This window comes from Pelobates fuscus, chromosome 1 (assembly GCF_036172605.1).
Source record: "Pelobates fuscus isolate aPelFus1 chromosome 1, aPelFus1.pri, whole genome shotgun sequence".
In the NCBI taxonomy this organism is placed as follows: domain Eukaryota; kingdom Metazoa; phylum Chordata; class Amphibia; order Anura; family Pelobatidae; genus Pelobates; species Pelobates fuscus.
Window position 1 is genome coordinate 341,383,713 of NC_086317.1, and position 16,439 is coordinate 341,400,151.

Here is a 16,439-nt window from a genome sequence, read left to right on the forward strand (position 1 = left end):
ACAATAAGGATGTGGAATTTTCCTCCCGAAGAGGTGGTTTTATTAGAGTCTATACAGATATTTAAGCAGCAATTGGATGAATACTTGCAACAATGTAATATGCATGAATATGTAACATTTTAGCGAATAATTAACTTAGAGATCTATTGGTTGATTATAGAGAGCGCAAGAGAGGGAAAGAAGGATTTCCCTATAGATAAATGGATTCACATATGCAAAGGAAAACAATTAAGGGGAATAACTGCATAGGGACGAATAGATGGGTTGCCTCATACCTGAAAATATACCTGTGATAGAATAAATATGCTGTGATTTATAATCAAATACGATCTTTAAACATTTGTAATTCTGTGTTATAAAGATAAGAAGCTTTACTGGTGAAAATCAATGTATCTGTTGTGTTAATTTAACAGTTGAATGGTACAAGAATAATTTCCATAACTGGAAGGATGCAAAGCGTGCATTGGAGCCAGTTTTGTGTGAAGTTTAAGAACAAACCATGGATCATATGGACAACCTGAAGATCATGTAGACATGAAGCCGTAAGACTCCTCAAGGAAGCAAATGAATGAAGTACTCACAGACTTTTTAGTTATGTTGGAACTGGATCAAGAGAAAACAAGCATTGTTTGTTGTATTTATGTGTTTTATCAATAATGAAATATTTGTTCCTTACATTTGGGGGGAGGGGATTCTGTAAATTATTTTTATTGAGATTTATATAAAACCGTCACATGATCAATCCAATGGCGTCAACCATCAAAAGTATGTCATGCATAATGCATCATTTAGAGAAATAAATTGTGTGATTGGAAACCAGCTGTATATTCTAGAAGGGGAATTCTGGAGAGAGCAGAAAAAAAAGTTTAGTCCAAGTGACAAGCTAAAAAAGTGATTCTATAGAACACAGGGTTGACAATCTTCCTCAATACAGATGTCATGGTCTACATCTCGCATAATGCTGGCAAAGCATCACGGCAGATCTAGCCTACAACATCTGTTGTGCTGAACATTGCCTACCCCAGCTAAAGAAGATGGTGTGCAATGTAAACTTTATTATTTTAGATCTGTTGGAAAATTCAAACTGGAGAATGCACACACAAATTTTAATCTAACTCATCTTCGACCATAGAGCATGAATTTATTTTAATAGAAAGGTTTTCCAGGCCAGTTTAAAATATATTAATGTATGTGAACTTTAAAGAGCTGAAGAGAGAACACGTGGTCTCTCAATACATTTTGAATAAGTTCTTTTTTTTTCTTTTTCTTAATTTGAATTTAACCTGTTACCATGAGGGGGGGAACGTATTTGATCCCCTGCTGGTTTTGAACATTTGCCCACTAACAAAGAAATGATCAGTCTATAATTTTAATGGTAGGTGTATTTTAAACAGTGAGAGACAGAATAACAAAAAACAAATCCAGAAAAACGCATGTCAAAAAAGTTATAAATTGATTTGCATGTCAATGAGTGAAATAAGTATTTGATCCCTTATCAATCAGCAGGATTTCTGGCTCACAGGTGTCTTTTTTTTTTTATATACAGGTAAGGAGCTGAGATTAGGAGCACTCTCTTAACCCTTTAAGGACACATGACATGTGTGACATGTCATGATTCCCTTTTATTCCAGAAGTTTGGTCCTTAAGGGGTTAAATGGAGTGCTCCTAATCTCATCTCATTACCTGTATAAAATACACCTGTCCAGAGAAGCAATCAACCAGTCAGATTCCAAACTCTCCAACATAGCCAAGACCAAAAAACTGTCCAAGGATGTCAGGGACATGATTGTAGACCTACACAAGGCTGGAATGGGCTACAAGACCATCGCCAAGCTGCTTGGTGAGAAGGTGACAACAGTGGGTGCGATTATTTGCAAATGGAAGAAATACAAAATAACTGTCAGTCTCTCTGTCTGGTGCTCCATGCAAGATCTCACCTCGTGGACTTTCAATGATCATGAGAACAGGGAGGAAATGGCCCAGAACTACACGGGAGGATCTTGATAATTATCCAAAGGCAGCTGGGACCATAGTCACCCAGAAAACAATTGGTAACACACTATGCCGTGAAGGACTGAAATCCTGTAGCGCCCGCAAGGTCCCCCTGCTCAAGAAAGCACATGTTCCATTTGCTTGCGCAACCCTCCCGCAGCACAAAACCATTTTGTCACTTACCTAAATTCAGCGCTGATGTCCCTCGGTGCTGAGTGAGGCTCCAGCTTGGATCCACCTTCCCAGGCGTCAGGGACCTAATGCGTATGCGCAGTGAGCGCATTAAGACCGCCCCATAGAAAAGCTTTAATGAAATAACAGACCAAGAGCAGATTCTCCTGCTGCTCCCATGTTGATTACAGAAGCTGTAACCACTGGTTAACTCTGGGGATTGCTGGTGTTGTACAGTGGTTGAACATTCCTAGGGACAGAAGGAGATAAATTAACTTCAGTTGTAAGTCACAAAAGGAGAAGAAAAAATAAAAGATAGAAGTGCATAATAAAAAGGACCAGTGTCCTTATGGTGAGAATGTAGGGGGGGAGAAAAGGCTGGACATCTGACTTTGTGTTCCTTCTTCTCGATTGTGAAGGTTTTTCCAGTGCTTTCTAGTAAGAGATGCTACTCATTGTTGATACTGCCACAAATAACTGAAAACAGTTTTATAATATGTGATTATTGTTGTGCATCTTTAATTTTACGGTAGCTTCTGGACATACATGTTCTGGTGTGCCCGAGATTGGTGGGATTTCACTCTCAGACAGCAATTGTATAACAATTTTTTTTTTTTTTTTAATATGATGAATTAAATAGGAATCTGATAAAAAAAAAAATAGACCCACAAAGACCTATATATTTTTATGTTTAGAAAAATTGTATTCATTTTAGATGTCTAAGTATTTTTCTCCTATCCCAATTTATCACAATATTGCACCCTATTTTTTTTTCTTATTAGATTTGGCACCAAGTTTAAAAAAAAAATAAAAAAAAATTAGAATGTACAAGACACTCTGGGTACCACAACAGCTTCGTGATTTTTTGTTTTTGTTTGTTTGTTTGTTTTTTTATTATGCCAGGAGGTCCCTGAGTCAGTTTATCTTAACCATTCAAGAGCGATGTAAAGTCTAGAATTCAGCGCAGTTTTGCTCTACCCTGTCTGCTGCGGCTTCAGACCAGGGCAATGCTAATTGGTTGAGAGTGTCAACTGATGCTCTAAGCCAATCAATATCTCCCTGTTCATAAAATTGGCTTAAAAAGAAAATATGTATGTTTCTCAAGCCACTTTGTGGATGGTGAACTGTTTATTAGCTTAGAAAGTTAGCTGAAGAATTTGAGAGAAGCGGTAGGACATGGGCAGGCTAAATGGCTCTGGATTCAAAACCCTGGAGCAAGCAGTTTAACCCCTATAGGTAGGCTGGCGCCAGGGACCTTCTGGCACTATTACTGCATTCCGATAAGGTTGTTATGGTTCTCAGTGTTCCTATCAAAAATCACACACATGCCTAATTTTCTTTTTAATGGAATCTTAGACTAATTTACAAGCAAAATAATTTTTTGAAGATACAGCATAGAAAAAACTTATACATTATATTTTTTTCATAAATATCTTTTACATAAGATGTTGCACTTTACCTACAGGGATTTATGTAAATGCAGTGTTTGTGCACACATACTGTACATGTTTCTGTAAATGCCTTGTGTATTGTATAAATCATTCTCAGGGAGGATGCTTATATTTAATACATTTTTGTAATTATAAATTAAATAAAAATGTGCAATACTATCAAAAACGATTTTTTATTTTTTTTTCAAGTGTTACCAATACAATTAACATTTGGCATAATCCTTTGAGTCTTTGTTTAGCCATATAACAAGCACATCATGATTTGGTGAATCAATGTCAACGTTTTTTTTTGTTTAATTCTTTATTTGTAAGTGAGCAATAGGTTGGAAAGACAGTTATCATACATATCACACTATGCGGCAGATTTTTCATCAGTATAAAATGTTGCACAGTGTTGCATCTACTACATAAAAATTGTATAGAAGAGTTGCACGCAGGCAACCTGCTCTTTCTGTCGCTTCTTCTCTTCCCCTCCAACAATCCCTAGTTCACATCTATCTATTTATTTATTTATTTTAAACCGTACTCATTGTCTAGTTAGGCCTCAGGTCGTGGGTGGTCTATGGGAAAACTTGGTGTGGCCTCCATATCGCTTTTAACCTGACTCTGTTCCGCTCTGCTACTGATCTGTTAGCCCTGAGATCTAAACCTGGCTTTCGGTATCTTGGTTTGTCGCTGCTGTGAGCAAGGTAGGATGGGTAAGCAACCATAGTGTGATGCGTCTGTGCTCGTGTGCACTATTTTAAGTCACTAACCTCAGGGCATAAGAAGGTGTGTCATGCATATAAGGTTTCCCCTAGAGGGTGAGAGAATACATGGGGGGGGGGGGGAGAAATAGGACACAACAGGAATCTGTATGTGCCTCTGCACCCACACAGTCTCCAACAAAGATCTGTTGGGGTCTTGTGCATATGGTACAGCTTTACAGGAGTGGAATACCAGCGGAACATGGTCTTGTAAGACTGTTCTTGGTCACGCTTATAGACTTTTTCCTGTTGACCTCCCATATGTCCTGACCGTTTATTCCTTTAAGGACCTCCCCTAATTCTGCCTCCCATTTGTCCGTGTAGTCTAGTCTGCCCCAGTCTGTAGTGTTAGAGCCCAGGTGTGCATATAATGTGGTCATAAGCCCCTTCTGAGAGGTGTCAGCATTGCTGAGATGTTTGTAAAAAGTCAGTGCGGTGTGAGCTGCCTGTTTAATATGTGGTTGGGTGGCAAAATCACTCACCTGGATATATCGAAAGAATGTCAAAGTATTTTAACAAATTAATGTCAGGATTTAATTTTATAGGGTGAACTAGTAAAATAGGTCAAACTCTGAACCCTTTAATGCAATTACAGTCCCAGGGGGTGGAAATATACCAGTTCTGCATTCATGTTTACAGGGACATTATGTTATGGTCATCATAACACCCCAAATACTTGGATTCCTGGGGGTGAGGTGTTCACATGGTAGTGAAGAGGTTAAGGCCTTTTCTCTACTATCTTTATTTGGGGAATTATGTATTACTTCATGGGAATAAAACCAGAGGAAGAACAGGCTAAAGAAGCTCAAATCACATCGTTCCGTACTTACAAGCAGACAATATAGTTAAAAGAACTTAAAAAAAACTTTATTCCATTCTTAGATATGAATTGGGCAGATTCAATTTGGCAAAGCAAATTGTTTATCATGATTTCTCAGTTTGTGCATGGAATAAACAGAGAAAAAAAAATAATTACAATTTACATTCAGAAGACATGGCAATTTGCATTATATACATTTTGATGGTCCCTCAGACAGATATAGTATTGAGATGCTTGATGTTCTTATTGGTACGGCCAAACTCTGAATATTTACAGCTGTTACTTGACGAAAAGTCATGATTTTATTAAAGACACGGAGGTATTTTATATCCCTATCTTTACTGTCCACCAATAGCAGCAAAGAATACAAAACTGAATGGAAAAAAATGTATTCTTCACTGACCAAGTCCCAGTATAATAGTAGGCACATCCCTAAGACCTTCCTCTTTCTTGAAGATGCGACACACCATAACAAAATGTCTGCAAAACAGGAAACCAGCAAACATAGTCCATCAACAAATTAAACATAGAAGAAAGTGAGCCAAGGGTTAAATCGGTACTATAGACCAACAACAAGGTCAGATAACTTATAGGCGTTAATCTACATCCCAAAAGAAACAGTCACTCCCAAAAGTCCAAATAGGTATAATCTAACCAAACCCCCATGAATACAAATGTCCCACTTACCATACCATCAAATCCAATCACATGCAACGAGCAACATGGGTGGGAAAAAACACAAATACAAGCTGATAAAATTCTTCATATTGGGTGGGACAATACTCACCTCATCATGTAATTGCAAAATCAAGTAATTTTATTGCCCGGAGTATCATATTGCAAGTTTAAAGCTGACCAACATCCGCAGAAAACGCATGAGTAACAGGTCGGAAATGAAATTCAGGAAACGTTGATTCCCGCGACCAGTCGGCCATCCTCATAAGATCTTCCAAACGTGCACCCCAAGCCATAGTTGAAGGGGCAGACGCACCCCTAACCGAATGAGCTCCAAAAACAGAAGTGTCGATACCAGTCTGGCCTAATATCCACTTCAACCAGCCGGCCAACGTGGCACTCGCTACCAGAGAAAAAGGAGGATGAAAATACAGGAAAAGTTGGGGTGTAGACACTGCGGCCTGGTATGATTCTCATTCGTATAAGCAAGCCACTGGACACAAAACCAGTGTCGAAGGTAATGCTGGATATGACATTGACTTAATAGAAGTCTTAGTACGCCTGGAAATATTAAAAGTCACACCCTCTGGGGTATAAGACTTGGCATCAAAATCCAAAGAACAGACATCCGACACCCTCTTGCAAGAGATGAGGCAAAAAAGACAGACCAATTTGGCTGACAACTGTCATAACAAGAGCTCCGAATTAGGAGGCCAGGCACTGAGAAAACAGACAAAACGACAGAACAGAAACATCCCAATAATGAGGCCTGGGTGGACGAGAGAGACGGGAACCACATTGAAGGCGACACACCAAAGGATGTTGGCCTGCGGGACAACCATCAAAACTGTGATGAGTTGAAGATATAGCTGACCTATACAGGTTGATCTTCGGTAAGCTCTGCCAGCTTCAAAGAGAGTCATCAGGAATTGCAGAATCGCAGTCACAGGAGCTGAAATGGGATTCACGTCCCTAGCCAGGCACCAGCCAGCTCAAGATCGCCAAGCTGAGCCATATGATCGACAAGTGCTGGGAGTCCATGCATCCGTCAACAATCGTTGAGTAGTTTCTGAAACTCCCTGGACCTTCCAGGGTCCCCTGAAATCCGCGATGCCAGAAGGACGGAACCGTCCACCAGCAGAGAGTGACAACATCCAGACGGATCGCGAAGCAGCCCCGGGAAAGACAGCAACTGTCTGGGACAATCCACCGACATCTCCAGAAGTTGAGGGAACCACGACTGCATCCCCCAGAAGGGAGCCACGAGGACCAGTTCGGCCTGATAGCGGCAAGCCTGATGGAGTGTGTGAGGAATTATGGAGAACGGGGGAAATGCGTACAGGAGGTTCCCATGCCAGTCATGCAAGAAAGCATGCATGGCCTCCGCCGTCGGGTCCAGTCTTCAGCTGAAGAACTGCGGGATTTGGGCATTGAACCGTGATGAGAATAGGTCGATTAGCAAAAGGCCCCCAAAGAGACGACACAGCAGAGAACACCTCCGCATCCAATTTCCAGTCGCTGTTGTCCGAGAGATACAGTGAAATCCAATCTGCCTGGACATTATGCAGACCCGGTAAATATTCCGCCTGGACTACTAAATTCTGATCCAGACAAAACTCAGAGAATTCCTTTGCCAACCTAGCTAGAACCGCTGACCCATGTGGTTGGCGTTCCTCACCGTTGAGATGTTGTCCATGCGGAGGCGAATGCAAGCATGTGCTTGATACCTCGTGAAACTCCAGATCGCAGAGGAGCCCGCCACTAGCGTCCGAGTCTACGGTGAATTTCGGTTGCGATCTGAAGATCGCCCTGTCGTTCCATGCAGACCGGTTTAGGATCCACCATTGCAGTTTGTCCTGTGTTTCACCATCCAGTGTAACTAAGTCCGCGTAAGACATGCCCTTGTGTAGGTGTGCAATCTTCAAACGCTGAAGGGCCCTGTAGTGGAGAGGGGCCAGAAACACCGCTTCAATCGCTAAGACCAATAGACCAATGAGCCGTGCCAAATGACGTAGGGTGATCTGGGGGCGAAAAAGTGCCCTGCGAAGCTACTTGCGGATGGTCAGAATCTTGGCAGACAGAAGGCTCAATGATTCCTCCTCAGAATCCACAAGGAACCCCAGGCTCCTGGATAGGGTCAGGCAGGATTTCTCCCAGTTGATGATGAAACCCAGTCGGGAAAGTAGATCCATGATCCATGCTGCATCAGGTTGTAACGTTCCTAAGCCATGAGCAGTATGTCATCCAGGTAAACGATCAGGCGTACGCCCCCCGACTGCGTAACCAGGCAATCACCGGGTGTAGCAGCTTTGTGAAGCACCAAGGCGCAGAGGAGAGACCAAAAGGAAGACATGTAAAGCAACAAATTCTGTCCTTCCATAGGAAGCAAAGCAGATCCCGAGAGGGTTCGGCCACCGGAACCGTCGGGTACGCGTCCTTCAAATGCAGTTTCACCAAACAATCCCTGTATAGGAGGAGATCCCTCAGAAGGTGGATGCCCTCTATCTTGAAGTGGTGGTAGCGTACCATGAAGTGAGCGGGTGTAAATTGATGACAGGGCGCATTTATCCACCTTTCTTTTCCATGAGGAAGATATTGTTTATGACCCCTTCAAGGTGTTGTGGGGCCAGCTCGATCACCTCTTTTCTTAGGAGAGATGACAATTCCTCATCGATCAACCTGCGGTCCCGGAGGGAGAAGAAGATCGGTCGCAGAGATGGAATATCGTATGGTGTACCCACGAGTTCTATCTTGAAACCTCGAACAGGGTCGTGCACCCATGTGTCTGAGGTTATCGCTGACAAAGCTGTGAAAAATGCCCCCTACACAAACATGTGAAAAACCATGAGGCATATGTAAACTCACTGTATGGGTGTCTTGAGGCAGATTTGCCATGGAAACCTCTCGACGGCCATGTTCATCCCCATGATGGGAAGAAAGGGGACCGGGTCATTGCCTTCTGGTAGTTGGAGCGGTGCTGGAAGGAGCCTCGTCCTGAGCCATGGGACTGGAAATAACTACGGCCCATGGATCTTCTGGCCCTGGTAGAGACCCGCCCCCTCCTTATGGAGGACTGGGCCTTATCAAGGGCAATAAACGCCCCCACGAAGAGCCCCAGATCCATCTACAAACAATAAGCCTTGGGCGTTTTTACCAGCCTCAGTGAGGGCAAGATTGGAAAATTTGGGCTTGATTTTAAATAGAATGGCTTTACGCCATTCCATGGACAGGGAGGTGTTAATACTCCCAGCGATGCAAATCGCCCTCTGGACCCAACTACGGAGCTCCTCCAGGTTGACCAATGCGGCTTTCAGCTGTGGTGTCTTCCGCCAAGTCAAACAGTTTAGCCAGGGTGCCAAATATATCAAGTTGTTTGTCCTGGCATGATCTACGTGCTGAGTCCAGCCCTTTGTGTGGGTTCCAACCCAATTTTGCCAGAAACTGGGTCATCTTAGGGTCTCCCTCCAGGGTGTCATACACTTTATTAGGCACCACAGGCCTGGGAAACCTCTGCCCTTAGTTTGTTTTAGGCCGCATTGCTGAGTGGGCGACGCACTCAGGTCTCCAGGTAGCGGGCCACAAGGTCTGCTGGGAGCCACTTGGCTGACCTTGGATGGTGAAACTCATCCGGATCAAACAAGGGCTCACCCAACGTATCCATGAGGGCAGTCCCAGCGTCCGCGGGAGGAACAGCCCCAAGATCACATCTGGCCATCTCCACCTGAGCAGAGGAAAAAAGGTCAAAGTCCAACTCAAACGAATCCCTCGCTATCAGACTCTTCACCAGCCTCCTAACTAGACCCGATTTCGGAATCGCTGTCTTGTTGTGCTCTTGTACATTTCCATCGCCGCACTCGTTCTGCCTGGTGTGGAAAGTCTCTCTTGCGTGGTTGAGATCCGCTTTCTGGGGTGACCAAAGGTACACCAGTCATAGGGGTTCTGGAGGCAGAGGGGGAGGTATGCTTGGATTTGTACTTAGCCTTTCTGGGTGCCTCACCTGAAGGGTCTAGAGCGTGACACGTCGTGGAGCCAGAAAATAGTGCGTCCAAATGATGGACGAGCAGAGCCTCGGATATTGTCTAAGACCAATGACATGGAACCCATGACTGCCATAATGGCATCCGTCATAGATTGCTGTAGCGCTGAAGCCTGAGCCCCTTCACCGTGGCGAGACAGGTCCACTAATGGGGACGGGGATCCAGAGATGCCGGGGGACTCCCCCTGAATAAGTGGGGTATCCATCTCCCCAGAGGTTGGGGAACAGGCAGGCACTCTAGGTTTAGACATGACAAAAATGACCCACACTATGTAGCAGACTAACAATAATATACAGGTACTAACACCTAAACAGCTGTAGAGTAATACAGAATAGTAAGGGTTAAATCACCCAAACTAGACTAGCCATGGAAGGGAAGGGTAAATAGGAGAGATCTCACCAGGGCCCAGACCAGTAGCAGATATATGAGGCAGGAAAAAAGGCAGATACAAAGGAGGGGGAAGAGAAAAAAACAGAAGGAAACACAGTCCTCTAAACTCGTGAGAATCGCGGGATATAAACCCGCAAACGCAGCTAATAAAACTACCGAACGGATGCCTTTGGTTTGCGAATTAAATATTATTTACGCACCGAACGTGTCAAGTAAGGCAAAACATACAAACGGGTCAAAGCAGCCAAACGTTCGGGTACAATTTCGCGAACGAGGAAAAGCAATCGTAAACTGAACGCGGCCACAAAACAATTGACTCTGGTGTTCGCATGAATAAAACTGACGAACGTAAGCCTCAAAACGGCCGAATGGAGCAGTGCGAAAAGCCCCCAAATGGTGCCAAAAATGACCAAGGCAAAAGGTAGGGAAGAAACCGATAGACAAGATGGAGAAGTAGAAGAAAATTCTAGGCAGGAGGAAAAATAGCACGAAAACTCCAGCAGAAGCAGAGCAAAGAGAAATGGGAAAAGACTGGGTGTAAAAGAAACAACCCCAAAAGTACAGGGGAGAGTTTCCTCAGCTGGCCTGGGACCCTGAACCCAGCAATAACAATAGTACAACAGTCTGTAACACCTGCAAGAAAACCAATGCACAATCACAATCAATTCACAAATAAACCCAAAGAACAGAGAAAATAGGTACTTATCTGACTGTGGAGCAGCAAAGAAAGAGGAAGGTCTTAGGGAGGTGCCCACTATTATACTTGGACTTGGTCAGGGAGTAGCCTATGTTATTATGTATGCCTCCGTGTCTTGCAATAAAATCCCAATCTACTTGGTTTAGTTAAGAAATGATAGTTGGTCTATCGCCGCTGGACATACACTACTAATGTGGTGCTGCCACGGCGAGAGACCAACACAAGTACCGTGGGGAAACTCCAGGGGCTTAACCCCTTACACAACCAACAAAAAAGGGAAGATAACACAGAAGCTAGTCACAATACCAAAATACAAGCGTGGCTAGCTGTGTTTACCTGGAAATATACAGTAGTCTAGTATAAATGCAAAATATATATTATATATATGATACAAATAAATTGAGATAGCCCTACAAAGTGTAATCTAAACCAACAAGTAGATACATGTATATATCTTGGTATCTGTATAGGTATACGGGTATCACCAGTATCTTACTAGCAATAGGCCTCTGAGCTTTATTGGTCTGGCTCTATAGGTTCCTAAAACGCTGTTTCTTTAAATCTGGTGTACCCTCCCAAATCATCAAAAATAATAATAATACTAACAAATGAATAGCTAGAGATACCATTAAATACTAATGCAGATAATATCTAACCTCCTCCTGACTCCGAGTTGGTCTCAGCTATAGAGAATGGTCGAATGCCCTATATAAAAAGTAATGACAAACTTTTGGTTTAGTTATGCATTAATGTGGTTGATGTGCACTGTAGGACTCATGTCTCCTTTATAATAAACATAACAATTGTGCATTATATATCCCACTAGTTATCCCATGATCATTACACTAGAACATCCTACAGCAAATCCAACAATCCTCAGGCCTCATCTAGCACTTAGTGGAGCTCTGCATTTAACATCCTGCAGCAAATCCAACAACCCTCAGACCTTATCTCACACTCATACTCAGTGGAGCTCTGCATTTAACATCCTGCAGCAAGTCCAACAACCCTCAGGCCTCATCTCATACTTAGTAGAGCTCCCGATTTAACAACCTGCAGCCAGTGGCCAGATTAAGAGCCCATTGAGCCTGGTGCTGACAATTATGATGGGCCTAATTACGGAATCTTATCGACCAAAAACACTAAAACAGTCCTACCTCCCAAGCGTCATGTATCTGGTGGAGATAGTGCTGGAGGGAAACTTATAGGATGCAGCTATAAGAAAATACATACTCTATGCTAATCTCTCTCTAATTCATGCTTTCATCTTTCAAATAAATAAATACCCCCTAACAGCAGTGTCCAGTGAAGCAGAAAGTCAATGGGCGGGGTAAAAAGGTGGGCAACTGGCGCAAATCACATGACCAGACCTGCCAAAAGAGGTGAATATGCCCAAAAAGGGGGCACGTCTGTCCAAAGAATTTGAAGGACAGCCTGGCATGAATGCATGTCAGGCTGCCTAACAATCATGCAGGGTGTCCAACCAAGGGCATACTGTGCAGACAGCACCCTGAGCTTGGCATAAATGCATCTAATGATGCACTCGCTCAGCGCTTTCTGAGGACTGTCCCCTAGCACTCGCTGGTCCACTTGTCTCCTTACCTTCTTAATAGCAGGCAGAAACTGCTGGTATATAGTCGGGGACAGAGAAAAGGTGTATGTAGTGAGTGTAGAAGAAAGGGGACATGCCACAGTGTTAGAGAGACCAATGTCTGCATTATCTAAACTAATTTTATTGTCAGCTAGTCCACACAAGTTTTGTTCCCATACATCCCTCTTAAGCTTCCAAACTTGAAGGGACACTATAGTCACCTGAACAACTACAGCTTATTGTATTTGTTCTGGTAAGTAGAATCATTACCTTCAGGCTTTTTTGCTGTAAACACTGTCTTTTCATAGAAAATGCAGTGTTTACATTACAGCCTAGGGATAACTTCACTGGCCACTCCTTAGAAGGCTGCTAGAGGTGCTTCCTGGGGCAGTACTGTCTAGTGTGTAGCACTGCCATTCAGTGTCTCCACCCTCTGCATGCAGACACTGAACTTTTCTCATAGAGATGCATTGATTAAATTTATCTTTATGAGGAGATGCTGGTTGGTCAGGGCTATGTTTGACTTGTGCTGGCTCTGCCCCTGATCTGCCTAGTTGACAGTCTCAGCCAATCCTATGTGGAAGTATTGTAATTTACTCAGACCACCACTTCTGATGATGTCAGCAGACATAGTCAGTTCAGAGGCAGAGCCAGCAGCTGCAGACTTGAATACAAGTAATATTTTACTATATTAAGGGAGCCAAGAGGGGACAAGGGGAGCTAGATGGTGGTTTTAACATAATAGGGTCAGAAATACATGATTGTGTTCCTGACCCTATAGTGCTTGTTTAAGCAAGAGTATGTGAAGAGTAGTTAGGGTTGCCACCTTTCTTGGAAAAAAATACCAGCCTGTATAATTAGTTAGTTATGCGTGACCTCACATGATGTAAATCACAAGGAGTGACATAAGGGAAAAGTCTGTAAAATCACCAACAAATTACTCTGTTTGATTCTTCTGTATAGATTGATGTCTCCCTGTCTCCCAGTGTCTCAGTCTCGCAAGTCACCCAGTGTCCCTATGTATCACAGTGTCAGTGTCCCCATGTCACCTAGTCTCCCAGTGTCTCAGTGTCCCCATTTCTCCCAGTGCCCCCATTTTAATAGGATACTAGGGGACACAGTGAGACACAGGGACACTGAGACACTTGGGGACACTGGAAGACATGGGGCACTTCTGGATACAGACATGGGGACACTGAGACACTGGAACATTTGGGGACACTGGGAGACATGGGGACAGTTGTGGACATAGACATGGGGACACTGGGACATTTAGGGACACTGGGAGACATGGGGACACTGAGACACTAGGGACATGGGGACACTGGGAGACATGGGGACATAGTGTCTCCGTGTCCCAATGTCTCACAGTGTCCCCATGTGTCTCACTGTCCACAGGTATCCCAGTGTTCCCTAGTGTCTCAGTGTCCCTATGTGTCCCCTAGTGTCCCTGCTGCCTTCCCCCCATCCCTCACTTACCTGAGCTGTGTTGCTGCTCCACCACGGATCAGTGAGTAGTAGAGAGAGGCAGGGATATTCTGTAACTTCCTCTCTCCACACACAGTGACACCTACTGGCCGGTGCTGGTATTGCAGAGTAATCTCTGTTTATTCTGAGAAAAACAGAATAATGCCAGTATTACTGCACTACCGGCACAGCCAGGCAGCCTCAAATAAAATACCAGTCAGGTGGCAAACCTAAGAGTAGTGTGTAAAAAAAAAAAAAAAAAAAAAAAAAAAATTGGGCCTATTCCATGGGCCTGGGCCTGGAGCTGCAGCTCCATCAGTATACCATTTATACCTGTAGTTTGCCTTATTGTAATTTAATGTTTCTGACCAATATTTCATGTACACAGTTATTAATATTTTGGGCGATAGAATTTGGTTGCTAAACTTTTCAATTGTACATAACACACGGCAACTCTACCCTCCTCCCAGCTGTAAATACATTCATATAACTGTTCCATCCCTGTCCTTCAGGCCTCATATCACACTCATACTCAGTGGAGCTCTGCATTTTTTTTCCTCACCACTTCCCACCCACCCTCCCCTCCACCCAGGTTCCCCCTAAATATATAGCATGCTCCTCCAGCTGTTTGAGATTCTCCCTCAATTACCTCTCCATTCCCTTTATATTTTACCAGTAACTGCTTCTCTCTGTTACCTCTTTTAGCTGTCACCTCCAAATTTCCCCTGCTACCTCTTGTCTCAAATCCCCTTTGCATCCTTTAGATCAGGCTTCCCCAAACTCCGGCCCCCCAGATGTTTCTGAACTATACCTCCCATGATTATCAGCCTATTTCATTCATAGAATCATGGGAGTTGTAGTTCAGCAACATCTGGAAGGCCGGACTTTGGGGAAGCCTGCTTTAGATTGTAAACTCACAGGCTGTCTAGCTAAGCACTTTATATAAAAAAGCTCCAATGGCTAGTTATCAACTTTCAGGCAGGGATCGCTCTACCTCTTGTATTTGTCTGTGATTATTGTACATTTCCCACTAATTGTACAGCGCTGTGGAATCTGTTGGCGCTTTATAAATACCAGTAATAAATAAATTACATTTCTATTGAAACATTGTGTTCTCATTGGAACAGTGTGAGGAGGTACAATAGAGATTCCTATGATGCTCCTCTGATAGAAGTTAGCAACGAAGTTGACATTTTGTAGCAGCATTAGATATTATGTAAAATTCTTCACATTAAGCAATTATTTTTGTGACAAATTTGCTATAGGTAAATACAAGTCAAACTGTTCTCCAAACGAGTTTCAAAACTGACATACTGTTGTAGTTGATACACTGCTTTTCTTGATTCATTTTGCTTTATCGTCCAAATATTTCTGTGCTTAGAAACTATTCTTAAATGGTATACTTATTGAAGTGAGGCAATCAAGGGTATTAATCCCACTTCTGAACAATCAGCATATCTGTGAATCACTCATCTAGATTATACACGTTCCCATGACTTTTCAGTGAGACTGGTAGAGCCACACAATCCCATATAAAGCTGTGTAAAAACTACTTGTAAAATACATGTTTAAGGAAGCTACAAACAAATAAAAATTATATAGACTATGACCCAGAGTGGCAATTACTGACTCACAATAAAATTGATCACAATAATTGCACTGTTGTGTGGTATTACCCTTTAATGTTGTGTAGTGATAGTTTATCCACAAATTGAAAGTGACACACCAAGCACCATACCAGTATGAGCGCGTACGTATTTTTGTCAAGCATCATCAATGAGAGGCCCACGGAAAGGTTTTCGCAATTAAGCTGGAAAGGTGGCAGAGGGGCACGAAAAGTGGACGCAGTCAAGCACTTTGACAGTACCAAGGACTTCCAATCACAATAACTTCATTGAGAGAGTGGTCCTTTTAGGGGGCAGTCACAACATACATCAGGACAAATATAGGCATACAGACACAAGAGTAAATAAGACCATACTAAAATGGTATTTTAGTCAGTAGGAAGTGGGATGTAATGACCAAAAGGTTGAAGTACAAAGTATCCATCAAGGAGGCTTCCCAGGTTTGCAATCCAAATTTACCATTTAAATTCTGTGTAGCTTTCCTGCAGTCCTGTAAAATGTTTTGCCGTTTTCAGCAGTCTCCTTAACCACACCCTCTCAAATTTCAACATGTCCCGGATTTCCAGTTTCTGAAAGAAACGTCCCTTTCACAGCCAAAGAAAAAAGAGGCATATCTTATCTAGTGTAAGCAATGCTCACAGCACAGACTGAATTGCAGCTAGAGCTCATATGTATTCCTATCCCTTCCTTCCTGTAATGCAAGTAATACATTTTCCTCCAGCCCCTGCCAGCCAACAGACAATACACTCTAAATGGTGTCTAAAAGTAGTGTGATTA

General features: G+C 43.0%; 1 protein-coding gene across 1 annotated transcript in view; it reads left to right on the forward strand.

Annotated features, from left to right (window-relative positions):
• Window positions 1-1,231, forward strand: part of TGDS (TDP-glucose 4,6-dehydratase) — a 55,873-nt gene extending 54,642 nt beyond the window's left edge. The window contains exon 12 of the mRNA XM_063425775.1: window positions 414-1,231. Coding sequence (XP_063281845.1) covers window positions 414-490 — 77 coding nt within the window. The 3' untranslated portion in view covers window positions 491-1,231. The remainder of the gene's footprint in view (window positions 1-413) is intronic.
• The last annotated feature ends 15,208 nt before the right edge of the window (window positions 1,232-16,439 follow it).